The sequence below is a fragment of the Rhopalosiphum maidis genome, chromosome 3 (assembly GCF_003676215.2).
Source record: "Rhopalosiphum maidis isolate BTI-1 chromosome 3, ASM367621v3, whole genome shotgun sequence".
Lineage (NCBI taxonomy): Eukaryota > Metazoa > Arthropoda > Insecta > Hemiptera > Aphididae > Rhopalosiphum > Rhopalosiphum maidis.
In genome coordinates, this window is record NC_040879.1 from 51456302 (window position 1) to 51480264 (window position 23963).

At 23.5% G+C, this 23963-nt stretch overlaps 2 protein-coding genes across 3 annotated transcripts; one reads left to right on the forward strand and one right to left on the reverse strand.

Moving 5' to 3' along the window:
* Nucleotides 1-243: 243 nt before the first annotated feature.
* On the reverse strand, nucleotides 244-4312 carry LOC113557419 (copper homeostasis protein cutC homolog). Of its 2 annotated transcripts, XM_026962928.2 has the most exons (3): nucleotides 4021-4312; nucleotides 3725-3885; nucleotides 244-1012 (listed from the first exon to the last, which is right to left on the reverse strand). In XM_026962928.2, exon 3 carries the CDS (start codon nucleotides 1005-1007, stop codon nucleotides 270-272), a length of 738 nt encoding a protein of 245 aa, XP_026818729.1. In that variant the 5' UTR covers nucleotides 1008-1012; nucleotides 3725-3885; nucleotides 4021-4312; the 3' UTR covers nucleotides 244-269. The 2 variants fall into 2 exon arrangements, with proteins under 2 accessions (XP_026818729.1, XP_026818728.1); XM_026962927.1 differs by lacking the exon at nucleotides 4021-4312 and having other exon boundaries at nucleotides 3704-3981.
* Nucleotides 4313-10460: 6148 nt separating this feature from the next.
* Nucleotides 10461-23341, forward strand: LOC113557106 (cyclin-dependent kinase-like 4). The gene is made up of 8 exons (XM_026962417.1): nucleotides 10461-10528; nucleotides 12056-12251; nucleotides 13005-13290; nucleotides 13837-13944; nucleotides 14390-14479; nucleotides 16834-16982; nucleotides 22404-22547; nucleotides 23009-23341. Exons 1-8 carry the CDS (start codon nucleotides 10461-10463, stop codon nucleotides 23132-23134), a joined length of 1167 nt encoding a protein of 388 aa, XP_026818218.1. The 3' UTR covers nucleotides 23135-23341.
* The last annotated feature ends 622 nt before the right edge of the window (nucleotides 23342-23963 follow it).

Sequence of the window (23963 nt, forward strand, 5' to 3'; positions counted from 1 at the left end):
AATTAGTAATTTCTATTTTTTATTGATATATTTTTGCATACATCTACACTAACAGTTGATCAAAAATAAATATATATATATATATATATATATAATTATGTTTTTGATTGAACATGATTATTGTCTTGTAATAAGTACTAATATGAAATGTAACATTATAAAAAAATATTTAAATATAATATACCATAAAGTAGGTGCTTAAATAATATATAATATATGAATTAAATAAAAAAATATTTGTGGTACATTTTGTAATTATATCTTATTTATCATTCTAGTTTTAAATTATTTTTATAAATATTAAGTAATTCTTTTACAGTATCACAGTCCGTAATATAAATGGGGTCTTCTTTAAAAATTGAATGCAATTTTCTATTATTTATATTTGAATATTGTTTCAAGACCTTTGCTGATCCATGAAATTCATGTGCTAATGTAGTGACCAAGATATCTTTTAGATTATCAACTTGAATACCAGCTCCAGGAATTATAATAAGACGATCTTTCATTGTTTCAATTAAAATTTTAATTAAACATTTTCCATCAAATGCTACATGACTTCTACCACTGGTTAGTAAGCGTTTAAAACCCAAATCAGCTATTTTTTGTGCCATTTTTATTGGGTTTTGTGTAGCTACGTCAAATGCACGATGGAATGTAACAGGTAATGGTTGAGCTGTTAAAATTACTGAAGCACATGCAGCAATATCAATATCGCCAATTGAAGTAAGAGCACCAAATATAAATCCATCAGCTCCAGCATCTTTGAATAAAGCACAATCTTCAAGAATAACTTTAATTTCTAAATCTGAAAATTGAAAATCATAACCACTTCTTGGTCTAAGCATAACAAAAATAGGAATCGAAACAATGGTTTTTAAGGTTTTTAAAAGTCCCAGCGATGGCGTTAATCCTCCTTCACTTAATGCACTGCATAACTCTAATCTATGAGCTCCTCCATTAACCGCATTAATAGCAGATTCTACACTATCAACACAGATCTCCATTTTATCTAAAAAATAAAAATGCATTAATAAAATATTTCACCTACTTAATAACTTATAAGTCTTAATACATTAGAATCTAATGATTAGATGTTATAATAAAATCAGTAGATACTTTAGAATTTAGAATATGAGCCATTAAACAAAAAATGTAATACTGATAAATATTTATTATATTTAATAAATATTTATACACAAGAAATTTAACCCGTTATTGGTATCGGTGTTAGCATTTCACTATCACTAAACTTATATTGGGTATCACTTGTCCAAATAAAAATAGATTGTTTCAAAATTCCATATACTTCTTACCCTAATAACATTATACTAAGATAATAATAAAAACAATAAGAAAACATGTGGATATTATGATCGTTCAAAATCTGTAGTACCAATTGTGTTAGCATGATGTATAAATGTATGTAAAGAACATACTACTCTTACTTGTCCAGCATACAATATTATAAAATATTTTTTTGTTTTAATTTTTTTATATAAAAATTTTAATAAAAATTGTTTTAATAAAAGCAAATCAAATTATTGTAGGATATAATTAGACACACAATTCTATCTTTGTTTCACTATTCCAAGTTCATTAAATAATTCTCAAGACCAACAAAACGATAATGTAAGTTGTTAGTGTGATGTTAATGCGATATCAATCATATTACAAGACATAGCGATACCTACGACAAGTTTTATTCCAGCCATATTTACTTTTATTAATTTAAAGAACATACCAACATTTTTACTCTGTACCTTAAAAATCATACAACATAGGAAATGTGTGTTCAGTAGAACTAATTTTAGGTAATTAACTTTAATATTAAAGTAAACAGAACTATATTCAATAAAATTTAAAGTTAAGTATGTATATTATTTAAGGCATAAATCACTTTAACATAGATTTAACTCACTTCAAAATTAAAATATCATTAGAAGCTAAGCAATATTTTAGATAGGTAATAACATTCTTTGTTTTAAATTTTATAATAGATCAATTATCTCTAATATTAAAGCTAAAAGCATATAATTGATTCGCATATTTGCTTTAGTGTTCAATTTTAAGTAGATAAATATACAAAATGTTTTTAAATATAATTTTCAATTTTAACCTATTTTGGTACCTATTTTTTTTAGTTTATTGTCCTATATATTTAAATTGTACTAGAAATAAAAATTAAATTTAAAATATTTCACTATGAACTCTATTTTAATACATAGCTAATATTGTTATATTAAAAGGTTTTTATTTAACCTATATAAGCATATATATTTAATAATAAAAATAGGTATACAGTGGAGCGTTGATTATCCGCACTACAAAATTTTTGAGTTCAAATTTATTTTTAGTTTAATTTAATTTAGTTTTATCATTCGTTATGTTTTATCGTGTACTATAATGTTATATTATATATAAATATTTATGTTATGTTATATTATGAAATGGCTTGGCGGCGAAAAATTGATTATTATTTTAAATAAATACATTATATTTTTATTATATTTTTTATATTATGTATGAATAATACCTTTAGTATTATATCTAGTAAATTAGTTTTTAACTTTATATTAAAATTTTCAATTGTTTGTTTGATTATCCGCACAAATCAATTATTCGCACCCCCTTCGGTACCAATTAGTGCTGATAATTGATGCTCAACTGTACATAGACATAATTTATTGTTATTTAAAATCCTAATATTTAAATAACAATAACAAGTTACTAAATTAAACATGATTTCAAATCTAAAATTATTTTATTCGTTAAATAATGTAAACCTTTTATTTTATTAATAATATCAGACAATTAAAATTGTATATTTTAGTTAAATACTTAAAAGTATTGTTAGCTATGGTACTACAGATATTAATTTTTTATATAATAATTTTTTTTTTTTTTTAACTTAATTCTTTATTTAGCAATCTGTTACAAATTTGAAGAATAAGCTTAATTTATATAATGATAGAATAACAGGAATAACAGAGTGAAGAGACCTCCCAATGGAGGTACTTTATCATATTATAAATAAACAGAAAATAATATAATAATCATACACAAATTCCTGATCAGCAAATTAATAACAATAGTTATTTGTCATAGGCAGCCTTTACAAAATATATAATATGTATAGAATAATATTTAGATATTTCAAATTGAAAATAAATATTGAACATATTTACTTTTTCTATACCTAACATTTTACAATTTTAAGTAGGAAATAATTTTTTATAATTTAATAATTTGTTTGATGATCTTTTTAATAATAAGTACTTAATAGTCAGTAAGTTACTCTAAAAGTAGTATAAATTTGCTTATGCAAATATTACATGAGCACCACATTAGATATCTAGTGAATAGTGATGTTTAATTATCATTCTTTACTACCAGAAAATCTATAATAATATGTCCTACACAAAAATTTAAGATTTAATACAGTCTATAGCAGTGTTTAATAGGCGAGAATAATATAATTTACACCGTTATTAAATAATGATAATTTTAAAAACTATTAACTAACAATATTACAACTTGTCAGAAAGACGTGTACACTATTAGTTAGAAATTATAATTTTCAAAATTAATTTTGTAAAAAATTTTTATAGACAATATTAATATAAGACTAATGCATTATGAAAATACAATTTTAAGTAAAATATTAGAAAATGTTTATCTTATTCTATTAAAATTTGTTTACCATACTCAATGATGTAGATACCTAATGGCTAGCAGGTAGATGGGATATAATGTCGTTTGATGTGATTGAGCCAAACAGTTGCACGATTACATTATGTGTAACCTCATTCTACGTAATATATACTGGTCACCGCAGCACTGCTCGGTAGAGTACTAGAGTCTGGATATTTTGAAATTTAAACGCTTTTTTGATTCAATAACAAACGATACAATTATTAATTAATCACAAATTGTTACAACATAAAATTATAATTTATAAGACATAACATAAATATACATTACAAATACAATGATATATAACAATATTAAAAAACTTACTGATAAGTGATAACTGACAATAACAATATCGCTGCAACCGTGATAGTAACCTTCGACCATTTAACTTAATTTGTATTGTAACATAAAGTAGGTACTCTATGGATTGTAACCACGAAGATAATGATATATTTATTATTCTCAACATTTAAATATTCGTGATCATAATATTATTAGCCATACACAATAATAATAAATGCATTATTATTTCAATTTCAGCCACGATTTTAATATTGCACTAACAGATCACAGTGATTTCGACCGAACCGTGATAAAAGCACTAAAGAAGTTCTATGGTGCCCTAACATGGTCTGAGAAGTCTTAACTTTTTTTTTGTTTTAATATTAACCACAAAACTATACTATACCATATACCTTAGTGACTTAGTATAATCTCTATGCGTAATTCGGTAAATTTTATCAGTGATAACGTACTTAACGCCACGAAATATTGCAGAATATTCTTTGACGAATGTCGAATGACGATACCTTCAAGACCATAGAATAAAGACTTCAACGTACTTCAGTCGTACTACAGGTGTTGAACATTGAAGCTAAATCCTAAAAATCATCAAAACATCACAAAATATTAAATTACCTATGCCAATGGCAACTATAATATTATACTTAATATTTTAAATTAGAGAAAATTGATTACCTAAATAATAAATAAAGTATTTAGAGGACGTCATAGCCGCACATAATATTTGTCGTTTTTATTTTATGATATTATCATTAATACGTAATAAGTACCCAAAAACATTTTTCTAGGTAAATATTATTTTAAAATTTATTATTATTGTATTTTTAATTTAAAAGTACACCTAAAAATGGTTTATAAGCGTTTGAAGTCAAACTGTTAACAAAATCCGTCAAAACTACGAAAATTTAAAATATTATTAAAATAGTTTATGAGATTCCTTATTATGAGTTTTTTTACAATAAAAAAAAAAGTTTAGTGTAGATAAAGCTGTATATAAAGCAAAATTCATATTTGTCAACGTTCGGACCATTCGAGGCTCAAATGTTGACATTGGCTATTTATTATTTAAACATAAAATAACGATTTATTTTGTTCTCAAATAAATAGTTTATTATATTTCAAAAAGTATTGACTTTTAGAGACATAAAACTTTGCGTTATTTGAATATTTTATATTATATTATAATATTATCATATTCTATTATTCTATACTCATTATCAAAAAATTTAAAATAATTTTAAGTTACGTATTAATACGTTTTATACGGTCGTGGGTCATCTGTCCGAATATTTTATATTAAAATAATTTTTTATAATTTTTAGATTTTTACTATTAAATAAATAATAATTAATTGGTACTAAGAAATAATAAAACAAACCCACCTACTAATGAAAATAAAATATTAAATGTTTTGTTATTACAATAGGCACTAGGTTACAATTAAAATGTACGTATAATTGTATATTATATAAATTATTACCAATTACATATAAAAAAAAATGTTAGGTATTGATGCGTGTTTTTAATGTTCTTATAAATAATACATTTGTAAAAATCATGACTAGGGAACGGATTTTATTTTAGTACAAAATCAAAAATATTTAAATATACCTATATTTGTTTATTACTTCATAAATATTTATTTATAATATTGAAATTTGAAATATTTAAATTGAAAATAAGATAGAATTCACTATAATTTATAAATAATACATAATACAAATTTTTTATTCTAAATCATCCAAATAATAGTCTTTGTGAGGAAAACAGTTAGAATTGACATATAATTTGAGATTTTCAAATTTAAAATTACGGCGATTCTATCTTAGTATTGTTTTATAACGACTAATGCTAAATTACCTCTCCACATCAATAGAAGTGATAGGTGCATTTTCATACACTTTAATTCTTTTGGATTGTATTCTATTTCTAAATTGTTTTTTTTTTTTTTTTTGTAGTTTCGCTTAATATAGTATATCCCTTATCGACATTACGGCGTTTAATCCTAGGTTTATTTCTCAATATGTTTTGTGATTTATAATTCGTTAAAACTACAATTTCTCCAAATTCTACAATAATACAGATGACGTATATTTATTTGTAAAATAGTATATTTTAATATTATTTGTAAAATATTTAAAACAAAATTAGCATCAGCTTATTCTGTTATTCAAAATTAAATGAAACATATACATTTTATATCAAAAACTATCTGATATTAAAACTATATAAAAATATTTATTTAAATTAAAATCCGTTCCCAAATCATGACACTTATCCGTAGATCTCAGAAAAAAATGTTTGTAAAGTTAAATTATTAGCAATACTTTTATACTTTTAAAAAATTCCACCCATATAAAATCTACAATTTTTTTAAAAGGTTTACATTGACACCCAATTAGCCGACTACTCATTTTGAAGATGCGGAAACCGGTCATCGGTAAAAATGGAAAAAGTTCCACTTCAAGTTTTTTCGTATTTTGTAAAATATACCTTTATATAAAATAATTTTTACAGAAAATTATACAATCTACAATCAAAATGTTGATAAAATTACATTATGATATTATTGGCAGTTGCCTGCTGCAGTTAATAATTTAGAAATCATTGTATCGTTAGTTAATTATTAAATAATATTAAATTAAAAGTGTTGTGGTTTATAATAAATTCTAAACGTGTTCTTATGCAATTTTAGAAGAACGTATAATTTTTGAAAAACATTTTTTTTTGAATAAATAAAATAAAATAAAAAAAACATTTTTTATCCAACCTATATCTATTCTCAAAATTTAAAATTTATGCATTTTATAGACTACTTACTGTGTACACATACACAAATAACACACATTATTATAAAATCATTACAACGTTATCGTATTATAATCGCTTAATTCAGAATCTTATAATTAATTTAATTTAAAATTGCAAAAAAAGATAATTGCATACAAATCATATTAGTTGTTTAAAATGTCAAGAAACGTATTTGCTTTGCTAATAAATTAAATTATGGATCATTCGATTACCTTAAAGAGAGAGAGAGTGAGAGACCAAGACTTTAAAGTTTTTTGAAAATATTTTGTGATGTAATTGGAAAAAATATGCCGAAAGTGTTGTGAATGAAAACACACAATTTAATACATTAATTGCATCCATTCAAAACTTTTAAAAGTCAGTTACGGTTTCGATTTTCATCATTTTTTTTATTATTTTCATAGTAGAATTCAATTAAAAGTTTAAATATTTTAACGTAATGTTCTTCTGTTTTTTATGTCATTAAAGTGTATTAGTATTATAACGAAAATCGTGTCACTTTCTCACTTAATTAAACCATCTATAACTTTAATTGGTAAAAAATGTTAGGATATATTTTAAAAGTTTCATTCGCTAACCAATAATAGTTCAATTCTTGTAATAATGTACAATTTTCATAAGTCATATACAATATAATTTCACGTAGCTTTTGATAAAAATCCATCACCTGATAATATTATTCACGTGTATAATAATAGTACATATATCAATTGAAACTACTTTTTTTGGTTCCAAATATACATCATTAGATATTATTTCATTTTTGACGTTTAATAATTTGTCGAGCGGCTTCTTTACTGACATGAGATTATAATAAATATTTGAGACGTTCCTGCGATTGATGCATATGGTATATTTATAAATTTATAATATTCGTATCGGGTTATATATTAGCTTTCTTGAACATATTTTTGAATATTTTTATTTATTTATCTTGCTCCTATACCTATTTTATTAGTTCTGTAAAAATGGTTAATTTTAGGAAAAATAATTGTTGTCATCATGATGTAGGTATATTTTTTTCACGAAAAGTTTAAATTTTCGCAGATAAATTATACTACCTATGTCTAAACTTTCGTATTTCTGCCCCCGAAAGTTATGCGGTTAAAAAAAACTTATTTATTACTAATTATACTATTGTCATTTGTTACAGTGGTTATAAAATTATTAAAATTATTTATAAATTACAAAATATCGATAATTGGAATTCAATATTGCAAAGTATGAGTGTAACGTGAATCTAAAATATGAAAATTTATCGTATGAGTAAACTGATTCTTTAATACTAAAAATAAAATTACTTAATGGTACTTATCAAGCCTAGAAAAATTATCTAGACCAGGATTAAAGTCTGACTATCCAAATGATAATATTTATGGTTAACCCCGATTCACTAAAAAATATTAGCCAAATGTTAACATAGTATATCACTAAATATATATTTCATATTTGTATAGAATATTTTTTGATATTTGAATATTTCTATTAAAGTAATCTATTTTATTATTAGAAATATATACACACACACACACACACACACACACACACACATATATATATATATATGTAGTTGAATTAATTGTTGCCAAAAAAATACATTGAAAAATGTCATAGTGTGTTTAATAATATATAATAATAAATTATTATTTTATAGGTAGTTTTAAGTAGTAACGAAAAATGTTTTTAATTTATATAAATAAAATATTTAATATTGTTGTTCATTGTTTAGATACTTGTTAATTTTATTCAATTTTTAAATTCAAATGTCTATAAAATAATTATGCATACATAGGTAGATGCTTACAAATTTTGATTTCAGTATAAATGACTAATGAGAAACTTTGTAGGTATTAAATTTCCAAGCCTTAACCATAAAGATTTAACATTTATAATTTAACAAATTTAATAAATAATTTATTATATTAATAGTCTAAAGATAACTTTAAAAGAGTCAAAATATTTTTAAAATACTATTATAAATAGAAAATGGTTATATAAACAATTAGTGAAAATGTCATGTATCTACGCTGTTATTTATTTTTGAATTAAAACAAAATATCAAAAATCGTTTTAGGAGAAATAGTTATTTTACGGGTGAATATGTAATATCATAAAAATTTGAATTTCAAATACTCATAAAAAATTTAATTGACTTTCCGGGAAACTTTTTTTTATTTTTAAAGGTACAAAATACTTTGAGGAATCTTTTATTTAATTTTGAAATCTTATATATATATATAAAAAAAAATATTTTTTGTGAATTTAATGCTAAAATATACTGCGATTTTACGATTCTCACCAACATTTTAAATTTAAACGCTTATAAAAATATGATTGAGCATATTTGACGAACCGCTCTATAAACATAAAATAATACCTTGGAAGGGTGTTTTTATAGGAGATTCCCTATCAATATTTGAATTTTTGTATAGGTTTATAATTATTATAAATGTATAACATAATATTTAGCTCAGATTTTACGTAATCTATGGTTATATTGAAATAAAATATTTTTACTTCCCCCCTGCCCCCTTACACAAATAGTCACACTCATGGCCACAAGTGGCAATGTATTACAATAATATATAGGTAGTTATTGCTAAAACGTATTTTTAAATTTGTATTTGGTAGATACGGGTGTTAAAATATTTGTATTCTTTACCACACTTAGCTATTTGATTGCATCGCAAGAATAAAATATCACCTTAGTACGCATACGGACGGTAAAAAAATTACAACCATAATATTTTAGTTTAGTTAAGTATTTTCAACTAAATTAATTACCTTTATTGATTAACTAAACTAAAATATTATGGTTGTAATTTTTTTACCGTCCGTAATAATTATATTATTTTTATCGAACATTTTCGTCTAAAGATATACATTTAAAAAAAAAAAATACCTTAGAATTTAATATTATTTATTTGTATTTTCTAAATTAATGTATAAACAAGTTAGGTAATGCCCTAAAATTTTACTGAGATTCACAACCAATTTTAAAATGATCACTTTTTGGTCTTAGGCGTCAAGAGAGGGCTTCTAATTAATCCGTACACTGATGAATTATGGCTTGTTTCCTATATTTTAAATTATAATGTTGTGTATACAATATTATGTATGTGTATTTAATATATTAAACGGGTTATATAAGACTGCATCTGTGCATAATTTATAATTTATAATTTATCATATATTATAATATGATAAATTAGTTTAAATTATGCTTTATTGATTGTTATTATTACATATTCAGATATCTATCAACTTGATAACAAAAATCAACAATATTGAATATATATAAATTTATAATTTATACAAATATAATACAGTATATAATGAAATTAGTTAGTGAATGGATGATGAAGTTCTCTAATATTTTTAATGGTGTAAATTTAATGTACAAAAATTATTTTAAATTTACCACATTATCATTATTCATTCGTATATTATTATATGAATATAAGTAAAAACTGTACTATATTAGTAGAATTTTAGTAATTGATTATGTGTACCTACTAATAATTTATTCAACGTAACAACTACTTTACCGAAATAACAACAAACCACAGTGACCTAACAATCAATAATATTGATTCAGCCTTTTGTTGTGAAGTTGCTGTTGCTGTTGGAGTCGTAACTTTTACTTATATATGGGCGAATGTTTGCCTGATAAAAGTCTGTGGCTGTATGGTAATAACTTGCCGCTGCTTCCACGAAGGTAAAAATCTTTTTTCAATAATTTTACTAATAAAATAGACAAATGAGAAAATTTACAAATTTTCATGTATAAGTAATGCACAATATTATAATGTCAGTTGAGTAATTATAAATATTTTACGTAATATAGTTTCTGTGTTTTAGAACACATATATATATATAAAGTAATTATTAATTAATAATTCATCTAATGTACAATTATTTTAACACTTAATTAGTTAAATCTATAAATATTTCATTCATAGTTATCATAGGTTGGTACGTTGAAGAATAACAAAATTTGTTTCTATATTTTTGTTTTGTATTTGTAATTTAAGGAATAATAAAGATTAATTTTTTTTTAAAGACGTTTATTAAAATAAAATCTTGTAGGCACACCTATTTAAACTTGCACTTTATTTACTTATGTTCAGGACAGTAATTTTGTATAGATTTTTAATTTTAAAAAAAAATTATTACAAGATGTACCAATTATTATAAACTAAATCTATATTATTCTATCTAATTTATATAAATGTTATGTATGTTTAATGAAATATATGTTAAAACTAATTAAAATTGATCAAAACACTTAAATTAATAATATATTATTTATGTATTAGTTAAAACAAATACCTATATAAATATTTAAATTTGATATTTTACAGGTAATTTACATTACTTACCTATCTAACTTTTAATTTGATTTCATTTTATAAAAGATTTATTTTTAGTTTTTAATTATTTTAATTAATACAAAAGTAGTAGGTACCTCTAAGACATTTTTTCTTATATGTATTTAGCGAATATTAAAAACGTTATTTTATTATCAATAATTTAATTAAGAATAAAAATATATACATTTTGAAAAAAAATTAGTACAGTATAAACTACATATGAATTACCTTAAAGGTTTGATAATATTTTTAATAATTTTATTTTATAATACCTAATTTATATCAATATAAATTATATATAAGATTTCTATAGAATAATTTTAAATAAAGTAATTACATTGCTATTTATTTAGCCAATCAGTTTTTGTATTATATGTGAAGCATGGAGAATTTCATCTCGTTAGAATGTTTATTTTCTACTACTTACTGACAACTATGAATACATTCAAATCAAACTATCTCATACGATTGTACTCCATATTAAATTTTGAAAATTATAGTTTTCCTCTCGAAGTGTATATATATTATATATATCAAAGTGTATAGAAAATAATAAGTACAAAAATAAATTTTATCAATATATAATATAATAAAATATAAATAATTACGACTCATACATTAAAAATATATAAATTCAAAACTTATTCTAAAATAATTAAAAATTAAAATTAAATAAAAATTGAAACTGATTTTTCGTTATAACTGATTAAGAATGAACACATAAGTAAATACATTTTAATATTTTTTTTTAAATAAATTATTTGGTTATTATATTATTTTAATGATGGAATGAATAGTTGTTTTTAGTTGGTATTTTAAAATTAATTATTTACAGAGTTTTTAATAAATTATACAACATTTTTACGTTTCAGACATGGATCCAGCTCCAAGTTGAAATTGATGGAACGCTACGAGCGTCTGGGTAAATTGGGTGAAGGGAGTTATGGTATGGTTTTTAAATGCCGGAATCGAGAGAATGGTCACATAGTAGCTATAAAAAAATTTGTTGAATCCGAGGACGATCCGTTGATTCGTAAAATTGCTCTACGTGAAATACGCATGCTGAAGGTAAGTCTTAAAAAATTAAAATTACATCAATCACAAGACCACAAGTCCATAACTACACCTAGAGATACTTTCTATGTTTTTATCATAGCCATTTTAGTTTCTTCTTTATTTTGTTTCGGTATCAAATATATTATTTCTTTTAGACGATATAAAATAAGATACATAACATGGATATTATATTTGTATAATGAGTGTGTTGATCTTTTAACGTACTTTAAAAATAGATAGCTAATAACCCTCAAAACTTAAGTTATATACCAGTAGGTATAGATCCTAATTAATTCGTTATCTGGTAATAGACTTGCTCTTAAATCTGTATAAAATATTTTAAAAAACAAATAAATTTAAATGAATAGCAACAACTTTATGTAATATTACGTAATTCACCGATATCGTTTTGTCCATAAATATATGTAAAATATGATTTATGAATAATATTATATTATAATATAATCATATTTATACATATTATTATATTATTAAAGTTTAGATAGAATGTTTATTTTTCCATAACAGCGACACAGCGTAACATAAAAGATTAATACCTAATATTAATCATATTATTATTGGTATACTTTCCTATTATAAAAAGTGTATTAAGTAAATCTGATAATTTTATATACTGAAATTCATTTTTATATGTATATTATATTTATAACATACTAAATATAATTATATTATTCACCGTGAAACCGGTAGTTATTATTTTTTTTAAAGATTATTACATTGATAGCAAAATTATGGATATTCTAGACATTGAAACATCCAAATCTGGTGAATTTGCTCGAGGTGTTTCGACGCAAACGAAAACTTCATTTGGTGTTTGAGTTTTGTGAGCACACAGTACTCCACGAGCTTGAAAGACATCCGTATGGCTGTCCAGAAATATTTACTAAGCAAATTATTTGGCAAACATTACAAGCCGTTGCATACTGTCATCGACACAATTGTATACACAGAGATATAAAACCAGAAAATATATTACTCACTTCCCAAGGGGTGGTGAAACTTTGTGACTTTGGATTTGCAAGATTAATGAGTCAGTATAATCAGTATAATATTATATTATATGATATATTTAAAATTTTTAAACGATTGAAATAGATATATTTTAATCGGATAATATAATAGTCAATTATTATTTTTATTACATGGGTACCTAGTTTAAAAAAACAAATTTCACATATTCATAACCAATAAAATATTATTAATATAATTTCAATAAAACGATATTCATAAATTAAATAGGTATATACAATTTGTCAATTAAGTTTCGTTTTCATTTTACAAATTATTTCTATATTTATTTTAATTCGTGGATCATTTATATTTTTCAAAATGATAAAGTTAATAAATTTGTATAATATATAAAAAATTTTACTTGAATTACTAAGTATACTTGATAAGAAAAATTATTAGCTCTCAATAATTTAGTTCTCAAAAAAAAAAAAAAATAATAATAATAATATTAATTACTGATGTTAAAATATAATAAGCGATTGAATTATTTATCATTAAATTAATATGTTTAACACAATTACTAATTATTAAATTTCTTATTAAAAAAAAAAAAATCATTTTACAGATCCCGGAGAAAATTATACTGACTATGTGGCTACCAGATGGTATAGATCTCCTGAATTATTAGTAGGTGATACATTATATGGTCCTTCGGTTGATGTTTGGGCAATTGGTAAATACTAAATGCAATAATGTGTAAACGCTATATAACTATTTAATTAATTAATTAAATTATTCAAATATTTTATCTATTCGATGTTTTTGAAAAAAAGTAGTTATAAATTTCAATAGCAGCAATATCAGATTATATAGAAACAAAAGTTTATTTTAATAAGTTTTTTCAGAAAAAAAGGACGTCAAAAGGTAATTTATGATATACCTCTAAGAATAGTTTAAATTTAATTCATTTTCATAGATGTATATATTTTTTCGAAGATAATAGATAGTTCGTTACCAATTCACAACAAAAACGTCACAATAAATCAATACTGCAGATTAAATGCAAATACAATTTAAACAACTATTATTCTAGCCTCAAATAATGAATAAATATTCATAAATATTATTGAAATGTGTTATTGATTTTTAAATAGGTATGAGCATTTAATTGTTTACAGGTTGCGTTGGCGCGGAACTCATAAGAGGAGAAGCTTTGTGGCCAGGAAAATCCGATGTTGACCAACTGTACTTAATAAGATCTACTTTAGGTAAAATAACTTAGTTACTTTCTATTTATTAAAAACAAAAATAAAATAATATTGGAAAAAGTTTTCGCTGTGCGCTTTAGGTATAATAGTTTATTCTTTACATTCAAATAGATATTATATTCGTCGTAAGTAGACACTACTATACTAGGATAACTTTTAATAAGCCCCTGAATTTGTGTTTTAATGAAAATTATATAAAGGATACTACAAATTTAGTTCAACATTTTTCCAGATCAATGACTACGTATGGATAGGACAAAGACTATATATATAATATAATACAGAATTCGTGTATGGAATTTTCTAGTATTCATATAGAACTTTTTAATAGGTACTGATGTATTACATTGTATGGCATAACAAATACCTACGGTTTAATGACTGAAGTTTATGTGTGTTTAAACTTTTTTTTTCTATAAATGTTTAATTTAATTCTTTTCGTGTACCCATGGTGTTTTTATACCTATATAATATTCAAAATACTTTCTATGAATAATATTAGACATATTAATTTGCCTTATGCTTTCTAATTTCTAAGAGATTATGCTGTTTTGAATGATATTGAATACTTATTTTATATAAATATTAAAATATTTATTAAAATTACTTACTTTAAAAACTATATTTTTATCTGGATTTATAGAACTAATAATTTTTTAAGTATATTTGAGTGTATTTATTTTAAATTCCCCCTTCGTGGTAAAATTATACGTGCTATTAAAATTGTTTATAGATATACGGAGAAACTAATCCCTAACTTCTATAAAATGTCGCTCATTTTCATTGTACTTGACAAGTTGACAATATCATAAATGCTATAAATAGGTACCTACTAACACTTTATTAAATATAATATGTACCTATATCTATACCTAATTGTAATTTGGAGTCCTAATTACGTATAGGGTATAGGTTATATCGTATAGCAAACTCAATAATGTATTTAAAATCTGTTTAAAAGTGTAGCGGTTTAATTTTTTGCAAAATTACCTTCACATAAAAATGTATCATTATAACAATCACGAGGTTTTTTAATCGAATTTAATAATGAAATATAATTATTCAGACATCTAAAATTTAAAGCTTTGCTAGCTAGAATAATCTCATATTAATAGTTTACGAAGTTTAATAATGTAATGTATTTATCATGTCAGTGGCATGGAAAACGCTCCCGCCAGAAGTAACTTCTCCTCAGCTTTAGTGAAGGGTGGTGATGAGTATTTGGTTAGGTGTACGACGTACGTATATATGTGTTATGTGCGTTTCTGTAATACATTATTGCAAATTGCAGCAACGTTGCGACAGTGCTGATTTTCATTATCGATGACGATGTTTTTGTTTGAGAGAGACGCGTGAGTCGTTGATAAAAATGTAATTTATCTATCTATATGATTTAAAATAGGTATTCCGCGCTATTGCATCGTGTATCGTATTTGATAATATTAACATATTTATATTACTTGTGTACGTATATTTTAAAGTACATAATTATAATCTGTCACATAAAATTATTATATTTTTTGACAATTTATGTATACAATAATAATATTAAACAGCCGTCTATCTTGTTGTGATGTATTTATTCCTGTTATTACATCAAACTTTGAATACTAATGAGTAACGACCATAATATTATGATGTCTATGTCGATAATGTGTGTAAAAAACTGCCAATATCGCTCGCTAGTTAAATAGTACCAATAATCCATTTTAAACAGTATGAAATATTATACATGCGGATCACTGCATTAAGTAGCTAAATTTGAATACATAATGTTTATATGATCGTCTTCAATCTTAATCTATAGAAAGTATAAAACAACATTTAAAATCGTTATCACTTTTATTTTTAAATAGGTTTAATGGTGTTTACAATGCGGACTGATATTAATATAGTGTCGAGTGTGTAATTAATTACCCATACAGAATTTAAATGTGAATATCATTGTTTTCGTTAAATTATTTTGAACGGATTTTGTTTTTAAATTTAAATTATAATTATATTTTATTTATATTATAGTCGTTATATGTATATTTAAAAATTTTCTAAAATAATAAATTTATTTTGTATTGGATAGGTAATTTTTAACAAATGTTTAATTTAATTTTCAAATACGTTTTAACACGAGACTTATCATATCGTTATTCTTCATAATTTGTAAAATATAATATATTGATATTATATTATATTAATATTAATATATATATAAGTTAAAATTTAATATTTTGTGTTACTATATTATTAAAATAGCTCAAACTCTTTGGATTATCCGAGCCAACACAAATATTTTTTTATATCTATATAATAATAATTAATAACAATTATAGCTAAAAATATTTAACCTGAATTTTTAGGTGACTTAATAGCTAGACACATGCACATTTTCAAAATGAATGAATTTTTTCGAGGTATGAGTTTACCACAGCCAGAACTTATTGAACCACTGGAAAAAAAACTACCTAAACAAGCATTGTCTGTTCCACATTTGTTGGATTTTTTAAAGGTGAATATATCTAAATTTATTTGATATTCAATGTCGATAATTAATTGCATTAAATTATATCACGTTTAGTCAAACTCAAATAGACGTAAATTACACTCACCCCTCCCCCCATTGAACTTTTTTTTTAAAAAAATTTGGTCACTAATTAGCATGCCATTAGCATGTATTTGCACGCCACTTTTTTACGAGTAATTTATAAAAATCATGAGGGTGCTAGCATAACGTTACCCCAGCCCCACACAAGTGAAATAATCACTTTTTTTCCAAACATTAGCACGCCATTAGCATGTATTTGGCATTTGCACGACTGTCGCCGAAGTCGAAATTTCAAAAATTTCCTCGGAAAACCCGTTTTTCACTTTTACGCATACCCCAGCCCCCTAAAAAAGGCAAATAATCACTGTTTTACAAATTTATTTTTGCTAAACATTAGTACGCCATTAGCATGCATTCGCACGACTGTCGCTGATTTTTGAAATATACAAAAACTATATTTACGAAAAATTTCTAAAAAACCACAAGAGAGTTGGCGTAATGATTCCCCCCACAAGTTAAATAAATACTTTTTTACTACATATGATATATGTTTTAGCATATTTCTAATCGTCTCATCAAAAACTCACATTTTTTATTATCAGTTGCATTGGATATAACCTAATCAAGTTAAAATATAATAAATTATTACTATGTAAAATCGATTAACTAAGTATAATAAATTATTTTTTGATAATTATAAGAAGTTGCTGTAGTTACAAATGGCTGTATACGAATTATGTCTGGGGTGAGATCAGCAAATATCTAAATAATCGTATGTCAGGTAGAACAATGCATACATTTGTACATAAAGACGGATATAATGTAAAAGAAAAACTGAATTGTAACAATTGTAACTATGGTATTGGTAAAAATCATTCAATTAGAATTTAAAATGACGATTAATGTCTTTGAATAACACCAATTTGTAATTAACTTCTACGATATAATATTTCTTTTCAGGCATAAATGAAAAGTTTACAAATTGTCGATGTTTCGTAATTGTCACTAAACACAAAATTTACGAAAGTTAGGTAAAGTTTTTAAAAGTAAAATTCATTAAACAACATGAAACATTTATTTCATACAGACAAGAATCTTTTTAATAGTCTTAAAAATAATTCATAATTCATTTTTAATCATTTTACATAGTTACATAGTAGAAAAATAAAATCATAAAACTAGTTTTTAAAAATACAATATTACGTTTAAATAAAATTAAAATATTCATGCACTTAAGTTATTCGACCATAAAAAATGTGAGATATTTCTAAAGGGCATCTTTGGGTTTAAAAAGACACTTTTTAAAATAATTCAAGTACAGCTACAGATTGGAACATATTTTGAAAAATATTTAAAATACATATTCCAGTACATAGTAAAAAAAGTATTTATAGATATTTTCAAATTTTTAATAAGAATTTTTTTAACTTTATAAACCAACAGAACCGCTTTTCATGTTTAACGTTTATTTTTTATGTCGAAGTATTTGAATTTTCGTCTGAGTTTAATTCCCAATAAAAAAAATATGATATAAATACTCATATTTTTTTTTTATTTTACATGATTAAAATTATTTAAAATATATAAACTAAAAATAAAAAGAAAGTGAAAATTAAAATTTGATTTCAAATATAAATATTTTAAAAATACATACTTAGGTACCTAAAACGTATAGGAATTTATAACTTATTTAGATATATCCAATACATCTCATTATGATAAAAAATGTGAGCTTTTGATGAGACGATTAGAAATATGGTATGACAAATACCATATGTAGTAAAAAAGTATTTATTTAACTTGTGGGGGAAATTATTACACCAGTTCTCTTGTGGTTTTTTAGAAATTATTCGTAAATATAGTTTCTGTATACTCTAAAAATCAGCGACAGTCGTGCAAATGCATGCTAATGGCGTGCTAATTAGTGACCTAGTTTTTTAAAAAAGTTCAATGGGTGTGGGGGGCAGTATAATGTACGTCTCAAATAGATAATATTAAGTAAATAATCGATATAATTTTAATTTTTTTTCGGAAATAAATTTGTTGATCATTAAAAATTTAATTTGGTTCTAACATAAGAAATTTTAAATGACAAATAGTTTTAAGAATTAATAAGTAAATATTTTAAATTAAAAACGGTTAAGAATACAGCTGACTATATACTCAAATTCAAAATACATGAAATTTAATATGTCTCATACAAATATTTAATATACGAGTACAGGCTATTTCAGATTCTGAATACTACTCAACTTTATTACTTCTATAGTTATAAAATTTTGTTAAATAGTTCATATATTATTATTAACAAACACATTTCATAATAAGTAATATTTATAAAAAAATCCTATTATATATTTATATAGTCACGTGTCGTGTCTCTTCACAACTTGGATCAATGAAAATGCGTTACGAATTGTATTGATTAATACTATACTAACCTACTATATATACAATAAATGTATTTTTGTGTCAATAATATTCTTACTTTTTAAAATATATTTTATCTTTAATGTCTGTACTAAAATACTATTACTATAACTATAGGTGTTTATGATTATAATATAGGTACTTATTAATTATTAGTTTATTACTTTAGTAACTCACGCTACGTTAAATTTTAAAACCAATTCTGCTAACAATAACAATGGTTTTTCCATATTTAACTCGAAAAACTTATTTTATGACCATATATATATAATAATATTTATAACAAATTTAGTAAAATTCAATGTAAAATGTATCTTTTACATAAAATACTTAGTCCTCAAAAAAAAAAAAAAAATATTTTTTAAATGTAATAAAATCATTTTTTACCAAGAAATAAAACAAAAAATATAGTACCATTGAGTTATTGACACATAAATTGATGGTTGTTAGGTTTCCACTGAATACAGAATACTGATCGACTGTTTTCACTTTTATGTTAGTAACCACAAAAGATTCTATACAACCTTCCTTATTCATCAACCATTCGTATGACAATTTGTCCATAAATATTCAAATATGACAAAGTAAATACGTTATATGGGTCACAAAAACAGAAATAGATATTGGCTATATTCAATATAATGACATTTCGATAATATTTATATTTGAAACGCAAAATAATAAACATGTCTTGAATATTTAGATTAGATATTCATTGAGTATTATAAATTACAAACGAACAGATATATTATTTAAGAACTTATTACTTTATATTATACTAAACTTTTTTTTAATCATTGTTTCAATAGAGTGTGGTTAGGCGTTAGAGTATTTTTAAATGCTCTCAAAAAAGATATAATAATAGTAAAAGTACTAACTTTCTTAAATTAGAGCCTACAGCAGTACAGCGCATTTCCTAACACTGCATTTTCTCTTTAAATCGTATTAATACAATATTAGTAACCTTAACGTCTTCCTAAAGACGTTTTTCCTAAACTTAGAATAATTAAAAACTACCATAGAAATATACATTTTCAATACAGACTGACTAAACTGACTGAAATTTTCATATATAAATAAATATCATTTTCTCAAAAAATAACAGGTGTATATTTTTTTTATTATGTAATTAATAAATTTCATTTTATTACAAACAATCTGATTAATTAATAAATAAGTCAGTATGGTTTTGGACGTTGACTACCAAAAAACATCACTTTTGAGTCTGAATATTTATTTTAAACATATAAAAATCTATAATTATGTTAATTCTATATATCTACTGTGTACTGTCTATATAGCTGTTTGAATACGGAGTACTGGACGCTCTATAGTTGTTAATCGCACTGTAGATAAATAATTTATAAAGACATATTATCAGAATATCAAAATTAAAAATTAAATGATCAAAAAAATGGTCAAAACAAAATTTCCTGAGTTAACATTTTGAATTATTAATTAAATTATACTTAAAAATTTATATAATGTATATACTAAAAATTGTAAAAATACTTTGCAAACACCAAAACTGTTTTAGGTAAATGCAAAATAAAAGTTTAAATTTTCAATTCTATGATGTATGTAACAGATTTTGTATTTAAAAATCATTTCCCGGGAATTTTAAAAAATAATACAGTTTACATTTAAATCTAAACCCTAGTGATAAGTAATAGCTAAAAATAATTATCTCATTTGTACATTTATAATTAATTTGACTGTTCATAATATGGGTATATGGCATGTTTATCGAATATTTGTTGATAACAATTTTTATAAAACATTAAATAGAGTATAGATTACCTACTATTAAAGTAAGTTTTTCCACAAAATAAATTAAGATGATATTTGACAAGAATTTAAAGTGTTAACTCGTAAGTAAAAAATGGGCAACAACCCATAAACAATTTTACGAAAAATGGGCCTCGCAGTTATAATTTGCATACAAGATTCACAATAAATTCGTAGCAATGGTCCTAAGTCAACGTATTAACAGTTAAGCTAATTGAACCACCGAGCTTTAACGAATATAAATAAAAATAAATTATTTCTGTAGAGTGTAGGTATTTAATTAAATTAAAATCATTTAAATTATACCGATATAAATATTTTAGTAAATACGATTTGTTAATAATGAAATCCGTCGTTCATGATTTTACAATTATTATCACTAAGGCTAGGATTTATACTATGCAACAGTATATTTTTATTACGACTAGTGATTATTATTTTCATTTATGCCCACAATTCACCTTATAAATGAGTTAAATGGTGGTGTTTGTTTTTATTTTATATATATTTTGAATAAAATAAATATTATTACAAATTTCGACTATAAAAATGCATGTTTTATGATATATTTTGGCCAAAACAAAGAACAGTTGCTGAAAATAACAACACATTTAAAAAAACGGAGGACTGAAATCTATGTATATGATGCATAATATTTTAAATGACATATTGGCACTACTCAGGATAAGATTTCTCGAATCTAACTTCAGGGGAAGTTACAAAATTTAGATACGCGAAAATTATGTCATATAATGTCGAACGGAATTTTAGTAAATATAAGAACATAATATTAAGGTCTAACAGAAGATCGTTCAGTTTTTAAAATTTAAAACACCATGTAATTGTTTCGTGTAATACATTCAAATAGCGATAATAGTTAAAAAATATTATTTTATTTATTTTAAAACATGTCAATTATTTTTGAGTGTATATATCAGGTTATTTGGCGTATATAATATCAATGTATATTTTTGTATATTTTTAATAAGCTAAATGCATATTTTACTATTTTTTATTACATATAAATCCTAGCTAACCCTAATTATCACTATAATACAAGCAAGCTCCCTTGTATTAACACAAATTGTCTGAAAAATTAAAAAAAATATTGTGAAAAAATGATTGATCATATACATTTAATATGTCTTAATATTGTTTTATAATTAGATGTGCTTAGAAAAAGACCCATTAAGACGATGGACATGTGATCAATTATTACGACACCCTTTTTTCGATAATTTCTCGTTCAAATACCCGGAAGGAGATTTATACGAGTTTGAAAAGCTTAAAACATTTCGAGAAAAATCAAAGGTAAGTGACAAGTATATTGTTAGCTCACTGCAAATGTATTCTTATTTAAATTTTAGAAAAAAAAACTGCAAGGTGAAACGACTATAGAGTAAATTATAATAGTAATTATCGTAATAATTATAATAAAAATGTGTACTTATTGGCTATTACTCGTACTATTATAATACCCACCGAGGTACCGAATTATATTAAAAATACGATTTAAGTTTAAATTTTAATCTCGTATTTGAGATACGAGCCAACCATCTGTAACTCAATTCTCATCAAAATACATGTTTTATAATACCTCCTACATTTTTAAAGTTTTAATATTAATAATAGATTTTAAAATGGCATTTTAAACTGAAAATCATTATAAAAACTTACTGCAGATAAAAAGTGGGTATTTATCATTAAAATCTATTAGCTATTGCCTATTGGCTACTGATACATTCTAATCATTTTGCGTTGAATTTTCACAGAATGGACATTACGTGAACATCGCGTCAACGCTGTTTCCACAGATACCGAGCAACAATCAAAGCCCTGACTTGACTCGTCCTTTAAAAGTAGCGCAAAAACATTTCGACCATTTACCAGACATCTAACCAAAGCTATGTCAAAAATGTTAACATCGTCAGAATTCATCACGTTACAATCATACTATACTTACTACCTATACCTATATCTAAATTAACTTTACATTACAGAAGGAAATTTCACCTGTTTACCTATTATGTACCTGCTATATGTTGTGAAAAATATATATTATATTATGTTCAAAGTTTATTTACTATAATTTATTTCATGTTTTTATGAATATATTTTACTCATTATTATTAATTTACATTCTAACATATATTATACCAATATATTGGTATATACCTACATTACCGATTATATACCCTGTATTTTATAATAATATGCTTGTGTACACATTTTAAACATAGGTGAACGTTTAAAAATTGTTAACCCGCCTTTTACAAAATAATCATAAGAAATAAGAATAACAAAATAAATATAATGTAAACACATGTACCAGATATAATTATTGAATAATAAACAATAAAAACTATATTGAGTTTATTTTTTGATTTTATTTGTTTAATAATCTGCAGTTTTATAAATGGCGGAACACGTGGTTGCCCTGAAAAATATTGTGTCACAACTTCACTCATCTAAACTTTAAATACTTACTTATAACTAGTATAATCTATTAGTAAACTAAAAATCTGAAATTGTATTTTTAAAAATCAAAATATTCAAAAATATAATTTGCTTTTGAAAATAAAATTAAAAATATATGTTGCTATGGAAGAATGGAACTTAAAAAATTACAACGATAAATAATATTAAAAATATATTTTTTTATTATTATTATTTGGAAATGAAAAATAATTTCAAAAACTTCAATAGATTTCGAATAATAAGTGTTAT

What these genes read in the sequence shown, in the direction of transcription:
- LOC113557419 (XM_026962928.2), bottom strand. Translation starts at nt 1,007, where the DNA reads ATGGAGATCTGTGTTGATAGTGTAGAATCTGCTATTAATGCGGTTAAT.
- LOC113557106 (XM_026962417.1), top strand. Translation starts at nt 10,461, where the DNA reads ATGGGCGAATGTTTGCCTGATAAAAGTCTGTGGCTGTATGGTAATAAC. An exon ending in GTGAAATACGCATGCTGAAG is followed by an intron (nt 12,252 to 13,004) that starts GTAAGTCTTAAA and finishes TGGATATTCTAG; the next exon opens with ACATTGAAACATCCAAATCT. An exon ending in ATTTGTTGGATTTTTTAAAG is followed by an intron (nt 16,983 to 22,403) that starts GTGAATATATCT and finishes TTTTATAATTAG; the next exon opens with ATGTGCTTAGAAAAAGACCC.